General features: G+C 49.6%; 2 protein-coding genes across 2 annotated transcripts; one reads left to right on the top strand and one right to left on the bottom strand.

Moving 5' to 3' along the window:
• The first annotated feature begins 920 nt into the window (after window positions 1–920).
• Window positions 921–3,739, top strand: LOC123092500 (mitogen-activated protein kinase 5). The gene is made up of 5 exons (XM_044514295.1): window positions 921–1,289; window positions 1,572–1,701; window positions 1,804–1,941; window positions 2,084–2,600; window positions 3,308–3,739. The coding sequence occupies exons 1-5, from the start codon at window positions 1,138–1,140 to the stop codon at window positions 3,478–3,480; spliced, it is 1,110 nt and encodes a 369-aa protein (XP_044370230.1). The 5' UTR covers window positions 921–1,137; the 3' UTR covers window positions 3,481–3,739.
• Window positions 3,740–6,098: 2,359 nt separating this feature from the next.
• LOC123092501 (L-ascorbate peroxidase 1, cytosolic) lies at window positions 6,099–9,397 on the bottom strand. The gene is made up of 9 exons (XM_044514296.1): window positions 9,087–9,397; window positions 8,818–8,992; window positions 8,663–8,728; window positions 7,511–7,559; window positions 6,954–7,039; window positions 6,773–6,852; window positions 6,579–6,681; window positions 6,432–6,490; window positions 6,099–6,340 (listed from the first exon to the last, which is right to left on the bottom strand). Exons 1-9 carry the CDS (start codon window positions 9,203–9,205, stop codon window positions 6,325–6,327), a joined length of 753 nt encoding a protein of 250 aa, XP_044370231.1. The 5' UTR covers window positions 9,206–9,397; the 3' UTR covers window positions 6,099–6,324.
• Between the last annotated feature and the right edge of the window lie 5,235 nt (window positions 9,398–14,632).

Below are 14,632 nucleotides of genomic sequence, written 5' to 3' on the forward strand. Positions count from 1 at the left end.
CTTGTGGCCTCTAATCGAAATCTTTTAACTAGAAGTGACACAATGAAGATTGCTTACGCTGTGAAGAGCATAAAATGATAGTGTTGTCACTTGGATAATTTCCTCCAACAAAAGATTTCTTACCACAATATAACAACATGCAAAACTTCGTAGCCTACTTTGCACTGTGTTGTGGTCTGCCAACCCGCGCCGCTTGCATCCCTTCTTTAATAGCAAAAAAGAGAGTAACGCATCATTCACGGTACGCGTCCCAAAGAGAAATACTACTTCCTCAATCCCATAATGTAAGACACTTTTTTTTACATAAAACGATTTTTGACATTGCAGTAGAGTAAAAAAAAACTTCTTACGTATGGGAGGGAGTGAGTATGTGATTCCACGACTCTCACCCCTCTTGACCGGGACGCAGGATTGCCCCGTCTCCAGATTTGGAGCGTAGACTTCCCAACCGGAGCGTTTCCACGGTGCCGAAGAAAAGCCAAAGAAAAAAACCCAGGTGACCGGTCGGTCAAATGGCACCACACCGAGCAGAGTCGCCAAGCCAAATAATAGCGCGTCGGCTGCTACTACCTTCCATCCGCTCCGTCCCCATCGGCCCCTGGATTTCCACGCCCTCAACACCCTGCGACACGCGCAATCCGTGCGTACTGCACACAAACTGACAATCGCGGCCCCACCCGCCAGCCACAGTGCTCCCGGTCCAGCCCGATCCGGTTGGTGCGTGCAGCGCGTCTCCATACAAGAGAGCAGCAGCTGCCGGTTGACCGTTGAACCCTCCCCAGCCGTGCGATGAGCGCGCTGCCACGAGACGGCCTCCATCGGGCCGTCCGTCCGTCCCGGCGCCATCCCCTCAGTTCCCGGGCGATACGCACAAAAAAAGAGCGAGAGACCGCGCGCACCAGCACAGCAGCTGTGGTGTGCTCCCGCTCGCTTTCTCGCTACCTTCCTCAGCTGAGCCGAGAGCAAAGCATTAGCGGAGCCGCCCTTTTCTATTTATAATTCCCTCCTCCTCACCCCTACAAGAATCGAGAGCCAGGATAAAGTCAATCATCAGCTCAGCCTCATCCCGTTGCGCGTGCGTCCGTGCGTGTTGCCTCCTGTGATTGGGTTTCCGGTTAGTTTCTTGGCTGTTTGAGAATGGACGGCGCTCCGGTGGCCGAGTTCCGGCCGACGATGACGCACGGCGGCCGCTTCCTCCTCTACAACATATTCGGCAACCAGTTCGAGATCACGGCAAAGTACCAGCCGCCGATCATGCCCATCGGCCGCGGCGCCTACGGGATCGTCTGGTACGTACCTTCGCCTCATCTTAATTTGCTCCTCAATCACCATCGATTTCCTGCCAAGCTTGTTCGAGTCGTTGCGGCTCTGATCGGAAAACAGAGGGGGAATTGGCTCGGGCCATGGGGAAAGATAGGGTTAGGCCAATTCACGCCTTTCTGTGAACAACACTAGTTTAGTAGCACTATACTTTTATCAGTTGAGCAAATATGTTAGTAATCTGTCAGTGCTCAGTGGTTGGTGGTGTTTAATCATGTCCTGAAATTCCACTTGTGGTTGCGTGGGCGCAGCTCGGTGATGAACTTCGAGACGAGGGAGATGGTGGCAATCAAGAAGATCGCAAACGCCTTCGACAACAACATGGACGCCAAGCGCACGCTCCGGGAGATCAAGCTCCTCAGGCACCTCGACCACGAGAACGTAATCAACATCTTTCTCTTCCGCTTCAGATGTTTGTATCTGACTGAATTCGGCAATTCAGGCGCTAACCTGATACGCTGTATCGACGGACATCACACGCAGATAGTAGGCCTCCGAGATGTGATCCCGCCGGCGATCCCGCAGTCCTTCAACGACGTCTACATCGCCACCGAGCTCATGGACACGGACCTCCACCACATCATCCGCTCCAACCAAGAACTCTCAGAAGAACACTGCCAGGTAGTAAGGAGTAAGGACTAAGGAGAAGAGAAGGGCATCATATTCTGAATGAACAGAAATAAGCCATCGATTTTGTTCATATTTGTCACGATTTGATCCGTATGTATATTCATGTGCCGTGGTGTTCTTGGGTGGCTTTCAGTACTTCCTGTACCAGCTGCTGCGCGGCCTCAAGTACATCCACTCGGCGAACGTGATCCACCGCGACCTGAAACCGAGCAACCTGCTACTGAACGCCAACTGCGACCTCAAGATCTGCGACTTCGGCCTCGCGCGGCCGTCGTCGGAGAGCGACATGATGACGGAGTACGTGGTCACGCGGTGGTACCGGGCCCCGGAGCTGCTGCTCAACTCCACCGACTACTCGGCCGCCATCGACGTCTGGTCCGTCGGCTGCATCTTCATGGAGCTCATCAACCGCGCGCCGCTCTTCCCGGGGAGGGACCACATGCACCAGATGCGGCTCATCACGGAGGTGATCGGCACCCCCACCGACGACGACCTGGGCTTCATCCGGAACGAGGACGCCAGGAGGTACATGAGGCACCTGCCGCAGTTCCCTCGCCGGTCCTTCCCGGGACAGTTCCCCAAGGTGCAGCCCGCCGCGCTGGACCTCATCGAGAGGATGCTCACCTTCAACCCGCTGCAGAGGATCACAGGTGCGTCCGCGTCACTCCGCTTTGATCTTCACGTGTGAATTTCGTAGTGCCGCACCGCACTGCACGCAATGCTGCTGCTGTTAGAGCGCCGTGCTTTGTTGACTGGCTTCGTACGGCCAGCGTTGGGGTCAGTGTCAGTGCTTAAGACATCTTTGTGCTGGTTATAAGTAGATGCAATCTGCCGCCACTTCGACCCCTATTTTTAAGTTTACTGCATGTGGACATGTGCTCCCTTTTTAGACAAAAACCATGTGTTCTGCCCACTTGATTAAGAAAAGATCTTTCTTTGCCTATCTTTGGAGCTAGTAGTATGTGCTGTAGACGACAAGGACTGTGCGTGTAGTGCAGAATCACACTTTTTTTAGAAGATCGTACTGTATCTGTTTTTGGCAACAGACATGAATGGGAGAGATCTGCTGCAGCTACTCTCAAAGGCTAGATTCCTGTATCTGTTTCACGACAGCAATAATAGAAGTAGCTTTTTGAGACGTCGGCCAGAGAACAGTAGAAAAGTTCTACCAAATCAGTGACACTTATTTTGGGAGAGGAAGTAGGTTTTATTTGTGTTTCTTCAGTTATACTTGATGTCTGAGTGATGTGCATTCTTACTGAAATTGCTCTTGTCACGTACGTAGAAAGTTATGTTTCATCAGTTAATTGGTGTGTGACTGATGTGGATTCTTACTGAATTTGCTCTTATGATGCAGTTGAAGAGGCGCTCGAGCACCCGTACCTAGAGCGGCTTCACGACGTCGCCGATGAGCCCATCTGCACGGACCCCTTCTCCTTCGACTTCGAGCAGCACCCTCTGACGGAAGACCAGATGAAGCAGCTCATATTCAACGAAGCCCTCGAGTTGAACCCCAACTTCCGATACTAGACGATTCATTCCTAGTTGCCCAACCCCCAATAGTATGATTTCGGTGTAAAACTGTCTGTAAATAGGAGTAAGATCAAAGAACATGGTAGGTTGCGCACTGCATTTGTTTGTTTGTTCCGTGTAAGTTGTTGCTGCTTCTTCAGACCTTTGTCCCTTGGCTATGCGAATAAAAAATTTGGAGTATGATTTGAGAGCAAATCATTCTCTAGTCTACGAAGAAATAGATTTTATTAATCAGGTGGATGCTCACCTGATATCAGTTTATGTCTCTATATATGAAAGACAACAGTATTTAGGATATGAACAAGAGCCTGTTTGTCATATCCCTTAACGTCTCCTCTAAGTGCTACATAATTTTACTATTGTCAATTAAATGAAAAATGGCTATGCATAAGCAATGAAAAATACTCCCACCCTCTTAGCACCGGTGTTCGACAAATACTTTGGCTGGCTCCCCATATCTCTGTTGATCTTCTCGCCTCTACAAGGGGAGGGGTGCGATTGCTTCTTAACAAGAGATGGTACACTTACGCACTTTCTATGGATTTTTTTTGTTACGGACTGAAGTGTAGTTTTATGGTTGACGGCAGGGTGGAGTCGTCTTCCGCGAAAACAATCCGTAGGAAGTTTTTGTAAGAGTAGGACTTTTGCTTCTTGATGGTAGACGTAACATTGTGCACAACAACGACCTCCCCAGCTCCATCACCGCCCTAGTGTCGCCTTGGCGGCCAACGTCATGGAGCTAGTGATGTTTTGGTTTCATCATCCTAGGTTTTCTGTATTGGTGGTCCAATAGCCAAGAATAAAGATGCTTGTGGCTCACCCATTGTGGGCACTACAATTATTCAAAACCTTCGAGAATAATAAAGTAATCGAGAGCAAAGCTTTTTTTTGTAAAGGGTGGATTTTATGAACTTAAAATGGAGCATCTAGAGGATGCACACACAATGAGTACACAGAGTGGCGAAGCTATGTACAACTCTGGGGCTGTGGGCCCCAGCCTTGGAGTACACACCATGTCTCTTCATAGTTAGGATGCACACAACCAACACCAACGCATAAACACAAATAAACACAACAACAAATAGCAAAGCCATATAAAATCAAAGCTATGCATCACTGAGGAAAAGGAAAAAAAACAAAGCGATCAAAACAGCGATCGACAAACCATATCAAATACCATACCCGCACCAATGAGCTCTTCACACCACAAAGACAACAAGGTTCTTCAGCAGCAAGGAAACAACACTCGCGCGCCGTCGTCACTAGATCTTCCATCAGAGGCCAAATTCTAGGTTTTCACCCTGAAGAACAAGTCTGAACATATCCAAGCAATGCTTCAACAGGGCGATAACGCAAAAGCATCGCCATTGCCAGGCATAATCAAAGGTTAATCAACACGGTTCAGGGTTTTCATCCTAGGAGCTCGATAACGGATACTTGGGAAGCACCATCAAATCAGAGTCGATCTCTTATCACCGCCACTTTTCCAAGATACCCGCAGCATGTGCCGACTCAAAAGTCCCTCCGTCGCCTCACAATTACATCCTATGCGTCAAGTCAAGGTCCATAAATTGCTTCAAACCTCACCTACCCTGATCGAATTGTATGCACCGCCACCACGCCTTGGATGGTCACATCCTTTACCAACCATTGCCGGTCGACACTGCACTGTCAAGGCCATGAGTCGTGTACCGCTGCTTGCTACGGATTGCCAGTCCGAGTGTGGACACGGGGACAAGACCTGCCTTGCACGGATCCAGACGCTCCAACCTGATCTTAGACGCTGTCTAAGACAAGCCTACCTCACGCTTCAACAGAAACTCGCTTTTACTCCACACACGGCGGAGGGGGATGGCTGCACCATGAGTTTTGCTACTAAGGCTAATCATAGTGGGAAGTAACTTGGACTAGTAACGTAAGTATAGTGTCATGCAAGTATTCATTTATTAGGTTGTAGACTCATATTGCTAGATTGTAGACTCATTTTGCATTAGGTTGTTGTCATGTTAGGCTGGTCATAGTGGGGAGTAACTTAGACTAGTAACATGCATATGTTACTACCTCTATAATGCATAGTATCATAGATTAGTATTATAGGTGGTCTCATTTATTGTCATGCATGACACATAGTAGCATCACATTTATTATGTTACGATATCTACCTATGTTACTATAACCATCTCTCTCTTTTTTAATTGTCTGCCATATAAGCATGTTTGTGAGTCACAAGCGCATGATACTACTTATGTTACCCCCATTATGGCTAGCCTTACGGTATTATGTTACCACAAGCACCTCTGTCCTCATTAACTCCTTACCACATAAGCATATATGTCTTGAGGTGCGTTATGTTACTATTTAAGTTACTCTCATTATAGCTAGCCTAAGGCCGCGCTTGGATAAGGTGTAATCACATACAGAGGTATTTAGTTTACACGTGTATAATCACATACAGAGGTACTGTATTTAGTTCACACGTGTATCTTACGGGTTAGAGGTACAGGAAACGGTAATCCAAACAAGGCCTAAGTGAATAGCGACTTATAACAGCCAAACTAAACCAGGAGAAAGCAAGGCATCTCAAAAATAAAATGCATATAAAAGATCATGCAAGGTACCATGAAAAGTCACTACTGCATTTCATTCGATAGATCTGTGGCATAAAGGCGATCGAGTGCAACGGCACACAAACCACTGACAGAGTACAAGGTATGGCCTCAAGCCAACGGACATTATTACAGAGATGATTACTTAGCAGTCTGCAGGTTCACACTGACCCCTAGTCTAACGCAGAACAAGATCACCCTGATCGCATAGTAGCAGCAGTAGTAGACACGCCTCTTACGCTTCGGCGTACCTGTAATCACAGTTACAAGGGTAACTGATAAGACAGTCGCGTTGACAAAAGAAACTACCAATGACCGAGAGAATACACAGCGACCACTCACCCCAGTTCCGAGAGCCTGAGGTGTGCCTCCTTGTAGTCCTCGAAGAAAGCCTTCTCATCCTACAAGAATTAAGGGTAAAATAATAATCAGCATCCTGGCGCTGCTTATCTCTACAAGCAATTTAGTGAACAGTGATGGGAGACATACCGCAGCATATTTCTCCACAAGAGGGCGAAAGACAGGGTCAGTCAGCAGGGTTTTGTCACTTGGAAGCTGAAGAAGCCCCTCTTTGTCACCACTCAGAAGCTCCCTGTGATAACATAAATACAGATTCACTATGTAATCACCAACAGATATCGTGCGCCAAGTTGGGGAAATCAAGGTACTAGAGAACCACTTACGTGAAGTAAGAGTTGTCAAACTTCAAAGGGTTCCTTGTCCAGGGTCCCTCAAAGCCAGACCTCTCCTTGTGGCACCTTCCCTATAGAAAAAAAAAAGCAAAAAAAAAAACAATGTCAATGCATGCATACTACGATCCAGGTATATAATATGAAAGCAGATTGAGCAAATATGCAAACTAACCAGGGTGTGGCCACCAGAGAGGGCAACAATATCCTGATCACTCAAGCCCATCTGCTTGCCGAAGACTTGCCTTAGGTGGTCAGAACCTGGGTGAACGGTAAGGAATGGAAATCAGTAATGAAAGTAAAAAAAAAGTGATTTCTTGCAACTTGGATCCAACAGAATAATCAACACAATAAAATTTCATAAGTTAATCATCAGCCGCCTCCATATAACCAAACATTATACAGATGGAAAAGGCACTTTCATGCACAAACACACCATGTCACAATTGCTAAAAGGGAAAACTAGCATAGATTGGAATGCGCAAATTGTATACATGTAGTACATAATTAATACGAGTACTTCATATATGTGTGAAACAGAATATGGTTCAACTGTGTAGATTAAGGAAGAAGCCTTCTTTAGTGAGCAAACGGATATTGGAAATAAGTAAGCAATCAAAGCAAGATTTCCATTCACAATCGTTTCACAACAGTATTAATTATAAATATTTGTTCCATATTGAATACGTCTTTTCTATAGTTAGAAAAATGTTGTGAGGGTTAGAATGGTACCCTTGGTAGCATCAGGGAGGCGACCCTCAGGTGGGGGCTGAGGCTTGTCCTGTAAAAGGCACATGTTAAGTTTAAAATATGGTCAGCTAAACAATTACAAAAGAAAAACTATTAACCAAAGCACTCAGTACTCATCGATTATCACATATCACAGCGTAAGTATCAAAACTGCTAGGCGGAAAAATTAACTTTACTGCATGGTCTTCCCGACTGCACGCAAAAAAGTTCTAACTAGACCAAAAGTAAGATTAATTTTGTTTGCTTGGCCCTTTCTATTTCATTGAAGCCTGTAATGGCATTACCATCAGGAACATAGCAACCACATCCTTCTAGAGTTATTCGTGGCAGGAAGCTCTAACAGCATAATTCTACTACTATTTTGGTAAATGCTTGACAAAAATGTGAGCCAACAAGTAATACCTAGACTAGAAAGATTGCATACAAAGAATGATAACTGAATGCCACAATAGGTGATGTACAATAAACATTACAGTAACTAATTAATTATCGTGAGAGGATATTATAGCCCTAAATGTGAGATAGCAAGCACATCAAGTCAAGACGGCACAAACATTGCCGCCCACCAAAACCACTTATTAGGCCGCGCGTCAGGATCAACACATAGGCTAGTACTACTGTAGTATCATACAACTCCGTGGTGTTCCACGAAATAATAAAAAATATAGGTGGTGTCAAACAAATTTGCTGCCGGACATAGACTAATATAGTCGCTTGTACCAAGAGCCACCAACCCAAACACGAAATCACATGATGACAAGAATATTGCTAGTTAAAGCCTTAGGCTGGTCATAGTGGGGAGTAACTTATACTAGTGTCATGCATATGACACTAGTCTAAGTTACTATCTTTATAGTGCAAAGTAACATAGTACTAGTGTCATAGAGGACTTCATTTATTAGTTTGTAGACTCATCTTGTCTTGGGAAGCGCTATGTTACAGTAACATATTATGTTACCACTTCTCATTAACTATATGCCACGTAAGCAAACTTTTCTTGAAGTGCGCTATGTTACTAGCTAATTTACTCCCACTATGACTAGCCTTAAACTCGGCACCACCAACCTACCCACACTGTCCCCTGCCTAAAACCCTGAGGAAACTGCAAAGTTAACCAAAGTTAAGAAATCTCACCTCCCTCCCTGGGTGGAAGGGGATCACGGGCCCACCAGACACCTCCACGGCGACAACTCCCGCAAGCTACACGCAGACGAAATGAATCATCAGAAACCACATCCAGTCGACCGAATGGGTACTGTCAACCAGATCTGACCGAACTCGCGTCGAACCTGGTAGAGATCGGCGTAGGAGATGGTGGGGATCTCCTCCTTGATGGGCTCGAGCATCCGCACGGCGATGTCCAGGCCCGCGTTGGCGGCGTGCGCCTGCTCCGCCGGCTTCTTCATCGTCCCGAACGGGCCGCCGGTCTTGGACGACACGTCGAAGGTCCCAGCCGAGTGCCACCTGCGCGACGAGCGCGTGACGCGACAGATCAGGTCATGAAGGAAAAAAAAACTCTCGGCACGCGCGCGGGGAGGAGAGGTGGGTAGGCGCTTACGCGAGGCGGAGCATGAGCGGGGAGCAGTTCTTCTCGGCGATGAGGGCGCGGAGCTTTTGCCGGGCCTTCTCGACGGCCTCCTGGTACTCGGCGCTGACGACGGGGTAGGTCTTCGCCATGGCTGCCGCGGCCGAGACTCCGATCAGGCGGGGGAGAAGGCGAGGGGTAACTGAAGAAGAAGGCAGCGAGGTGGATGGGGCGAATGGAAGCCACGCTCCCCCGGGGGTTTATATCGCCGGTGCAGGGGACAAGGGAAGGTTCTGGGAGGGCGGCTCTTGGCCGTTGATCTGGGGTGATCGGCGGTGGGAACGGCGGTCCATTTGGACGCGCGTGATAGGCACGCGAGCAGTGATGGCCAAGTGGGGGGTAGGGGGGAATCGGGTCGTGCAGTTACGATTTTGTCCCTGCTTTGCGGCGAAAGGAGGAAGGTTGTGAGGCTGTTTTGGTCATTTCGCGGGGAGCCCCGCGGTCTTCGTCTGCGAGTAGCGGCGACGGTTCACGGCTTCACGGGCTGGTGGGACACGTGGCGCGGTCCGGTTGGTGGCGGCGCGGCTGGAGTGGACCCAGGTCCGTCACTGCCTCTGGTAACGCACGCTCTCCCGCTGTTCCCGGCCCAGCCTCTCGGGTAGTGTGCCTGGCCTCATCCATCCGCGTCGGCCTCCCAGCAATTTCGTTTCATTTCCTAAAAAAAAAGCAATTTCGTTTCTTTTTTTTTTTTGCGGGGGAAATTTCGTTTCTGTTTTCACCCCTAAAACAAGTGTACTGCTATCGTAGGGTAGGAAGCAGCGGCTACTACGGAGAGACGAGACAGATCAGGCCAAGCTTCACAATGAGAAACGGATCCACCAAGAGTCATCATTCATCTGCATTCTATACGGGCTAATGAAGATGAAAAATTAGACCAAACCTCTGGCTATGCGAAACGGATCGGTCGCAGCGGCACAGCGTACACACCATTTTGGTAATCGTTCGTAGTTCGCCAAAGACGACGACACACATGCACCGGTGACGCTCACTGAAAAAATTCTCTGCTTGATCAGAAGTTTAAGGCTATGACGTTGATAGTGTTGGCCTGGCGATCACTCAAAAAACTCGTCTGCTTGACCAGAAGTTGGGTCTAAACGAGCATGGCGACGGTCTCAGACATAAAACCCGTTCCAGACTTGGTCAGGCAGAGAGCCTCGAAGCAAGAGGTGGTATGAGCATCTACAGTCGAGCATTCCAAACCCGACTCAAACGTCCGAACGGACTGACCGGTCATGAAAAAATGACCCAGACGAGCTCCTCATACAGGCCTCAAACGTTCGGACTAATCGATACCCCTTATATTCAGATCAAATTTAGGATGGAGATAGGCCGTCCGGGCGCGCCCGCCACGTTAGACTGACAATTGAGTCCCACTCGGAATCGCCCGAAAACCCATCAATTCGATGGACGTTTCCTCCGGTGGGTGATGTGAACGTCGCGTAGCACCGCCATTTGAGGCCAAATTCAGTTATTTAAGCAGGCTGACCTCATCCAACCCTAGCCACATCCACCTCATCCCTCTTCGCATCGCCAACCCTAGCCCATCCACCTTCTCTCTCCCGCTCCGCTGCTCTTCCCACGCTCTCCGACTTCGCCATGGTTCGGCAAAAAGATAGCCACGTAGGCTATGCTCACGCCGGCGCGCCGGTACGAGAGGGCTACCTCCGGAGAGCTGGAGGAGGAGGAGCAGGCGGACGAGGAGGACGGAGAGGAGTAGCAACCGGCTCCGATGGCGGTGGCGGATCCGGAGGAGGATGAGGCAGAGTAGCAGGAGGAGGAGTTAGTGTCGGCTCCGGGCTTCAACATAGAGGCTACAGAGGCGGAGTTCACGGTTGCCCAAGCGGCCAAGATGGCGGAGCAGCAGGCCATCATGGAGTCTATCCAGGATAAGCCCTACGTGGAGGCCAACCGACAGTTCATCCGACAGGAGCCGGCGGCGACCAACGCGCTTTTCGTCGAACTTGAGGCGAAGACGGAAGAGCCGGAGTTGCGGCTGCCGCCTATGTACCCGGAGCCGAGCACGGAGATAGTGGACACCTTTGATGAGGATTAGGATAGTATCGGTTATTTGATCTACGTAGAACGTGGATGTGCATCGGTTATTTTTGTGGCCGTATACATCACTTTGATGTAGAGGTCGGGGATCTCCATTTTTCTAAAAAAAGAACGTGGATGTGCGTTTGCATGCTTCTGTATGGATTTAATGTTTCTAGTACGATGCATCTGGGTGCAGATGAGCAAATCTGAGGCGTGACCCCGCGGGCGCGCCTAAAGACGTATGCGGACATTTGAGGAGTCGGATTTGTTGTCTGTTGTTGTCAGAAAAGCCTGCTCCCTAAGCTTCCGTTATGACGTGTGCACTAACTAAACAGTCCACCTACGAGTAAACAAAACAGAGAATACTACGGGACAAGTGGTTCATTATCAAAGAAAGATACGAGATAGTGCACTACTGCAGCAATCAACCGATGACCACCAAAGGAAAACGAATAATGACCGTCTCAATCAAATTCGAGTCCTTTCTGGCTCGGAAGATGGTAAAAGGCACTAAAGCAGGGAATCAAGGGGGGAAAGCGCTGGCCAGGGAATAAGGAAAAACACAAAAACTGGGGAATCAGAGAAAGGCAATTGACCGTTTGGGCGAGCCACGGGACCTTGTTCGACCCGGCGGCCAAGCGTACCTCGTCGGTGCGGGAGCATCTTCACCTACCGCCTCAAAGGCGCCCGCGCAGACGCGACAGGGAGTAATGGCCGCGCGGCGGAGCATCGTGTGAACCTGACGCGGACGCGCCGAATATCCTATCGCGCCATGCCGGCGGCGATGCCTGAGCCTCTCGCGGTCGCACTCGGACGGCTTGACGCAGTTTGCTGTTTGCCCTCACCGGCGGCAAAATATTTTTATCACCCTCCGGGTTACGTGCTTTGATCGACCACGCACGGCACATGGTATTGCTACTACGCTTTGGTGCCTCTTATTTCCAATGGTATTTTCGGTGTTTCACGGGTACTTCTTGAGCATGCGAGCTGCAAGGAGGAGTTGCAGCTTGACTTTGAGTTGGGAGAAGATTGTATACGGGGTATATGGACATTTTCAGTGGACCGAAACAAGTTTGGCATCAGGTGAACGAATTTTAATACGGTTTTGTTACATATCACTCAAGTCAGATTTAGCAAAGTCTCCGTCACGTCTATTGCCGTTGATGCAGATGATTTTACGATTTGTGCGCATGTGTGTATTTCCGCTGCGTTTTAAGAGCATTTACAACTGGACTTGAAAAACCCGGCCCACTATATACATGTCAGAATGCTGAGACGGGACGGTGGAAGCGGTCGGGACGAGGAACTCGAGGTGATGGGAACAGGCGCTCGCACGGCACGCCCAAACCCTAGCTCGGTACTCCGGTATCGAAGACAATCTGGCCACTGGGTGGAGGGAAGACTATCAGAGGGCACCGATGAACGGTAATCCGCAAGAGTGTTGGCGTGCGACTGGGCCACTACTCCGAAGGGCAAGGCAAGCGAGGGTCACGTACAATGGAAAGTGCAAGCGCCTAGACGGCGACTCCTCCCGTGGAAATTTCACTCCGGCTCCGGCGGACGGTGGCTCTTCGTCATCCACAGTAGTCGTGCCAGCATCATTGCCAAGTGTTCGACCTGCGCAAAGCCGCATCTAGCACCAAACTGTCAACAAGGGTTGTTGCCGGCATGCGATAATTAGGTGACTTATTCTTTGTAATTTAATGAAATAATATGCAATTTACCAATGATTGTGTGGATATAAATTATGTTTGTTCAAATTTCAGAATTGAGCATATTTTGAAAGATCAGATATGTGATACTTGTGGCTTTTGGAAGGTCAAAATATACTTCAGCTTACAATGTGCCCTGGCTTTAGCAATTTGCTAGCTCCGTCACTAGTTCGAGGGGCGGGGGAGACAACCCTGCTCTCCACCTCGCCCGTCCTCATCATGTGTCCACGGCTCCCACTGCCCTGCGTGATGGTGCACATACCCGGTGACGATGACATGTACCTAGGGTAGAGTCGTGGGCCTGGCCTATATGCCTACCCAAGGACACTACACAAGAGGCCAAGACCTACAAAGATAGAAAGAAGATCATCATAGAGTGCAATCCACTCGGATACCTCAATTCCACCCGACCATCGTTATTCACTCGGAGTACCAGAATCCACTTGAAGGGCAGAAGACCTAGGGTCACTTCTAGATAGCAACGATTGGTCATTCACTCTGTCACCTTAAAGCTTATTAAACGCAGGCGTTACCAGTAACGTTCATGAAATTATACTCTCATCGAACCCTTGTGTAACCGAGGGCTGCGAGGGGTCGGCTTACTCTATATAAGCCACCCCTCCCCTCTTGCACAAGGGTTCGCACCCCTGTAACTCAAAACTCCAATCAACAAAGCCTCCGAGGCACCGAGACGTAGGGCTGTTACCTCCTCCGAGAGGGGCCTGAACTCGTAAAACTGAGTGTACAACCTCGCCGTAGATAGACTCTGCCCTCTCCTACGTACCCCCTATCTCTACAATCAGTCTGTTCCCACGACAGTTGGCGCCCACCGTGGGGCAGGTGTCTAAGTGACTTTCGATGAGGTTGCAATCTTCGATCTCCATCAACATGGTTTCCGGCGGTGGATTGTCTCTAAGCCCCGAGATCCGTCTCGACGCACTCACCTTCACCGCCGATGACTCGGCCTGGCTCCAGGAAGCTCCCCTTGACGTCGAGGTGCTCCCCATCCGAGGGGCGGCGCATGTCGGCGTTCTGGGAACGGGGTCCCCAGACTTGCCTGCCTGCGGCCTGCGGCATGGCTCAAGGGACGGCCCAGCACGGCCCATCTTCATCAGCACGAGCTCAAGACCCTCGTGAGGGGTCAAGCCTCGCGGGGTGGACGACAGGGAGCTTCCTCAGGCACAGCCTCGCCAGACTGGCTCGCGAGGAGGCGGAGAGATCATGGCGGGGTACCTCACGAGGTGCCCATGACGCAAGCCATGACGACCAAGGGCGCTAGGCGGGTGCCAGCCCGCGCAGTGTCCTCCTTTCCTCTTTGGTGCAAAGGGAGCAAGCGCAGGCGAGAGCATCAGGCAAAGACATCCGTTTCGGTGCAACAAGACCAAGACCGTCGCAACGGCAGGAAGGGGGTCATTGTGGAGCCGAATCCGGCGTCACCACTAGAGCCTTTGGCAGGCGAGGACCAACTTTAGTTAGGATAAGTGTACTAGATGTTCCCCTTCAAAATGGCCAATTGTTGGCGCCCTTCCCGCTCAATATTTGGGAAGAGGCCCGGGGCCTTTGCCTATAAATAGGACTAGCCACCCACAAGGTAGAGACAGGTGGATCATCATCAGGAAACCAATAGAAAGAGCGATTGAACTCCCCTGAGCAGTTCATCGCACCAGCCAAGAACAGACCCTCGCGAGGTTGTTCTTCCTTGTATTGTTCATCATCAGCCCAAGAGGCAATCCACCACACCACGAACTAGAGTAGGGTATTACACCACAA

The sequence above is a fragment of the Triticum aestivum genome, chromosome 4B (assembly GCF_018294505.1).
Source record: "Triticum aestivum cultivar Chinese Spring chromosome 4B, IWGSC CS RefSeq v2.1, whole genome shotgun sequence".
In the NCBI taxonomy this organism is placed as follows: domain Eukaryota; kingdom Viridiplantae; phylum Streptophyta; class Magnoliopsida; order Poales; family Poaceae; genus Triticum; species Triticum aestivum.

Excerpts from the sequence above, each read along its gene's own strand:
- LOC123092500 (XM_044514295.1), top strand. The coding sequence starts at position 1,138 with ATGGACGGCGCTCCGGTGGCCGAGTTCCGGCCGACGATGACGCACGGC. Across the intron at positions 1,290-1,571 it reads GGCGCCTACGGGATCGTCTG|CTCGGTGATGAACTTCGAGA; the intron begins GTACGTACCTTC and ends GCGTGGGCGCAG. Across the intron at positions 2,601-3,307 it reads CCCGCTGCAGAGGATCACAG|TTGAAGAGGCGCTCGAGCAC; the intron begins GTGCGTCCGCGT and ends CTTATGATGCAG.
- LOC123092501 (XM_044514296.1), bottom strand. The coding sequence starts at position 9,205 with ATGGCGAAGACCTACCCCGTCGTCAGCGCCGAGTACCAGGAGGCCGTC. Across the intron at positions 6,682-6,772 it reads TTTGACAACTCTTACTTCAC|GGAGCTTCTGAGTGGTGACA; the intron begins GTAAGTGGTTCT and ends ATGTTATCACAG. Across the intron at positions 6,491-6,578 it reads TTGTGGAGAAATATGCTGCG|GATGAGAAGGCTTTCTTCGA; the intron begins GTATGTCTCCCA and ends TAATTCTTGTAG.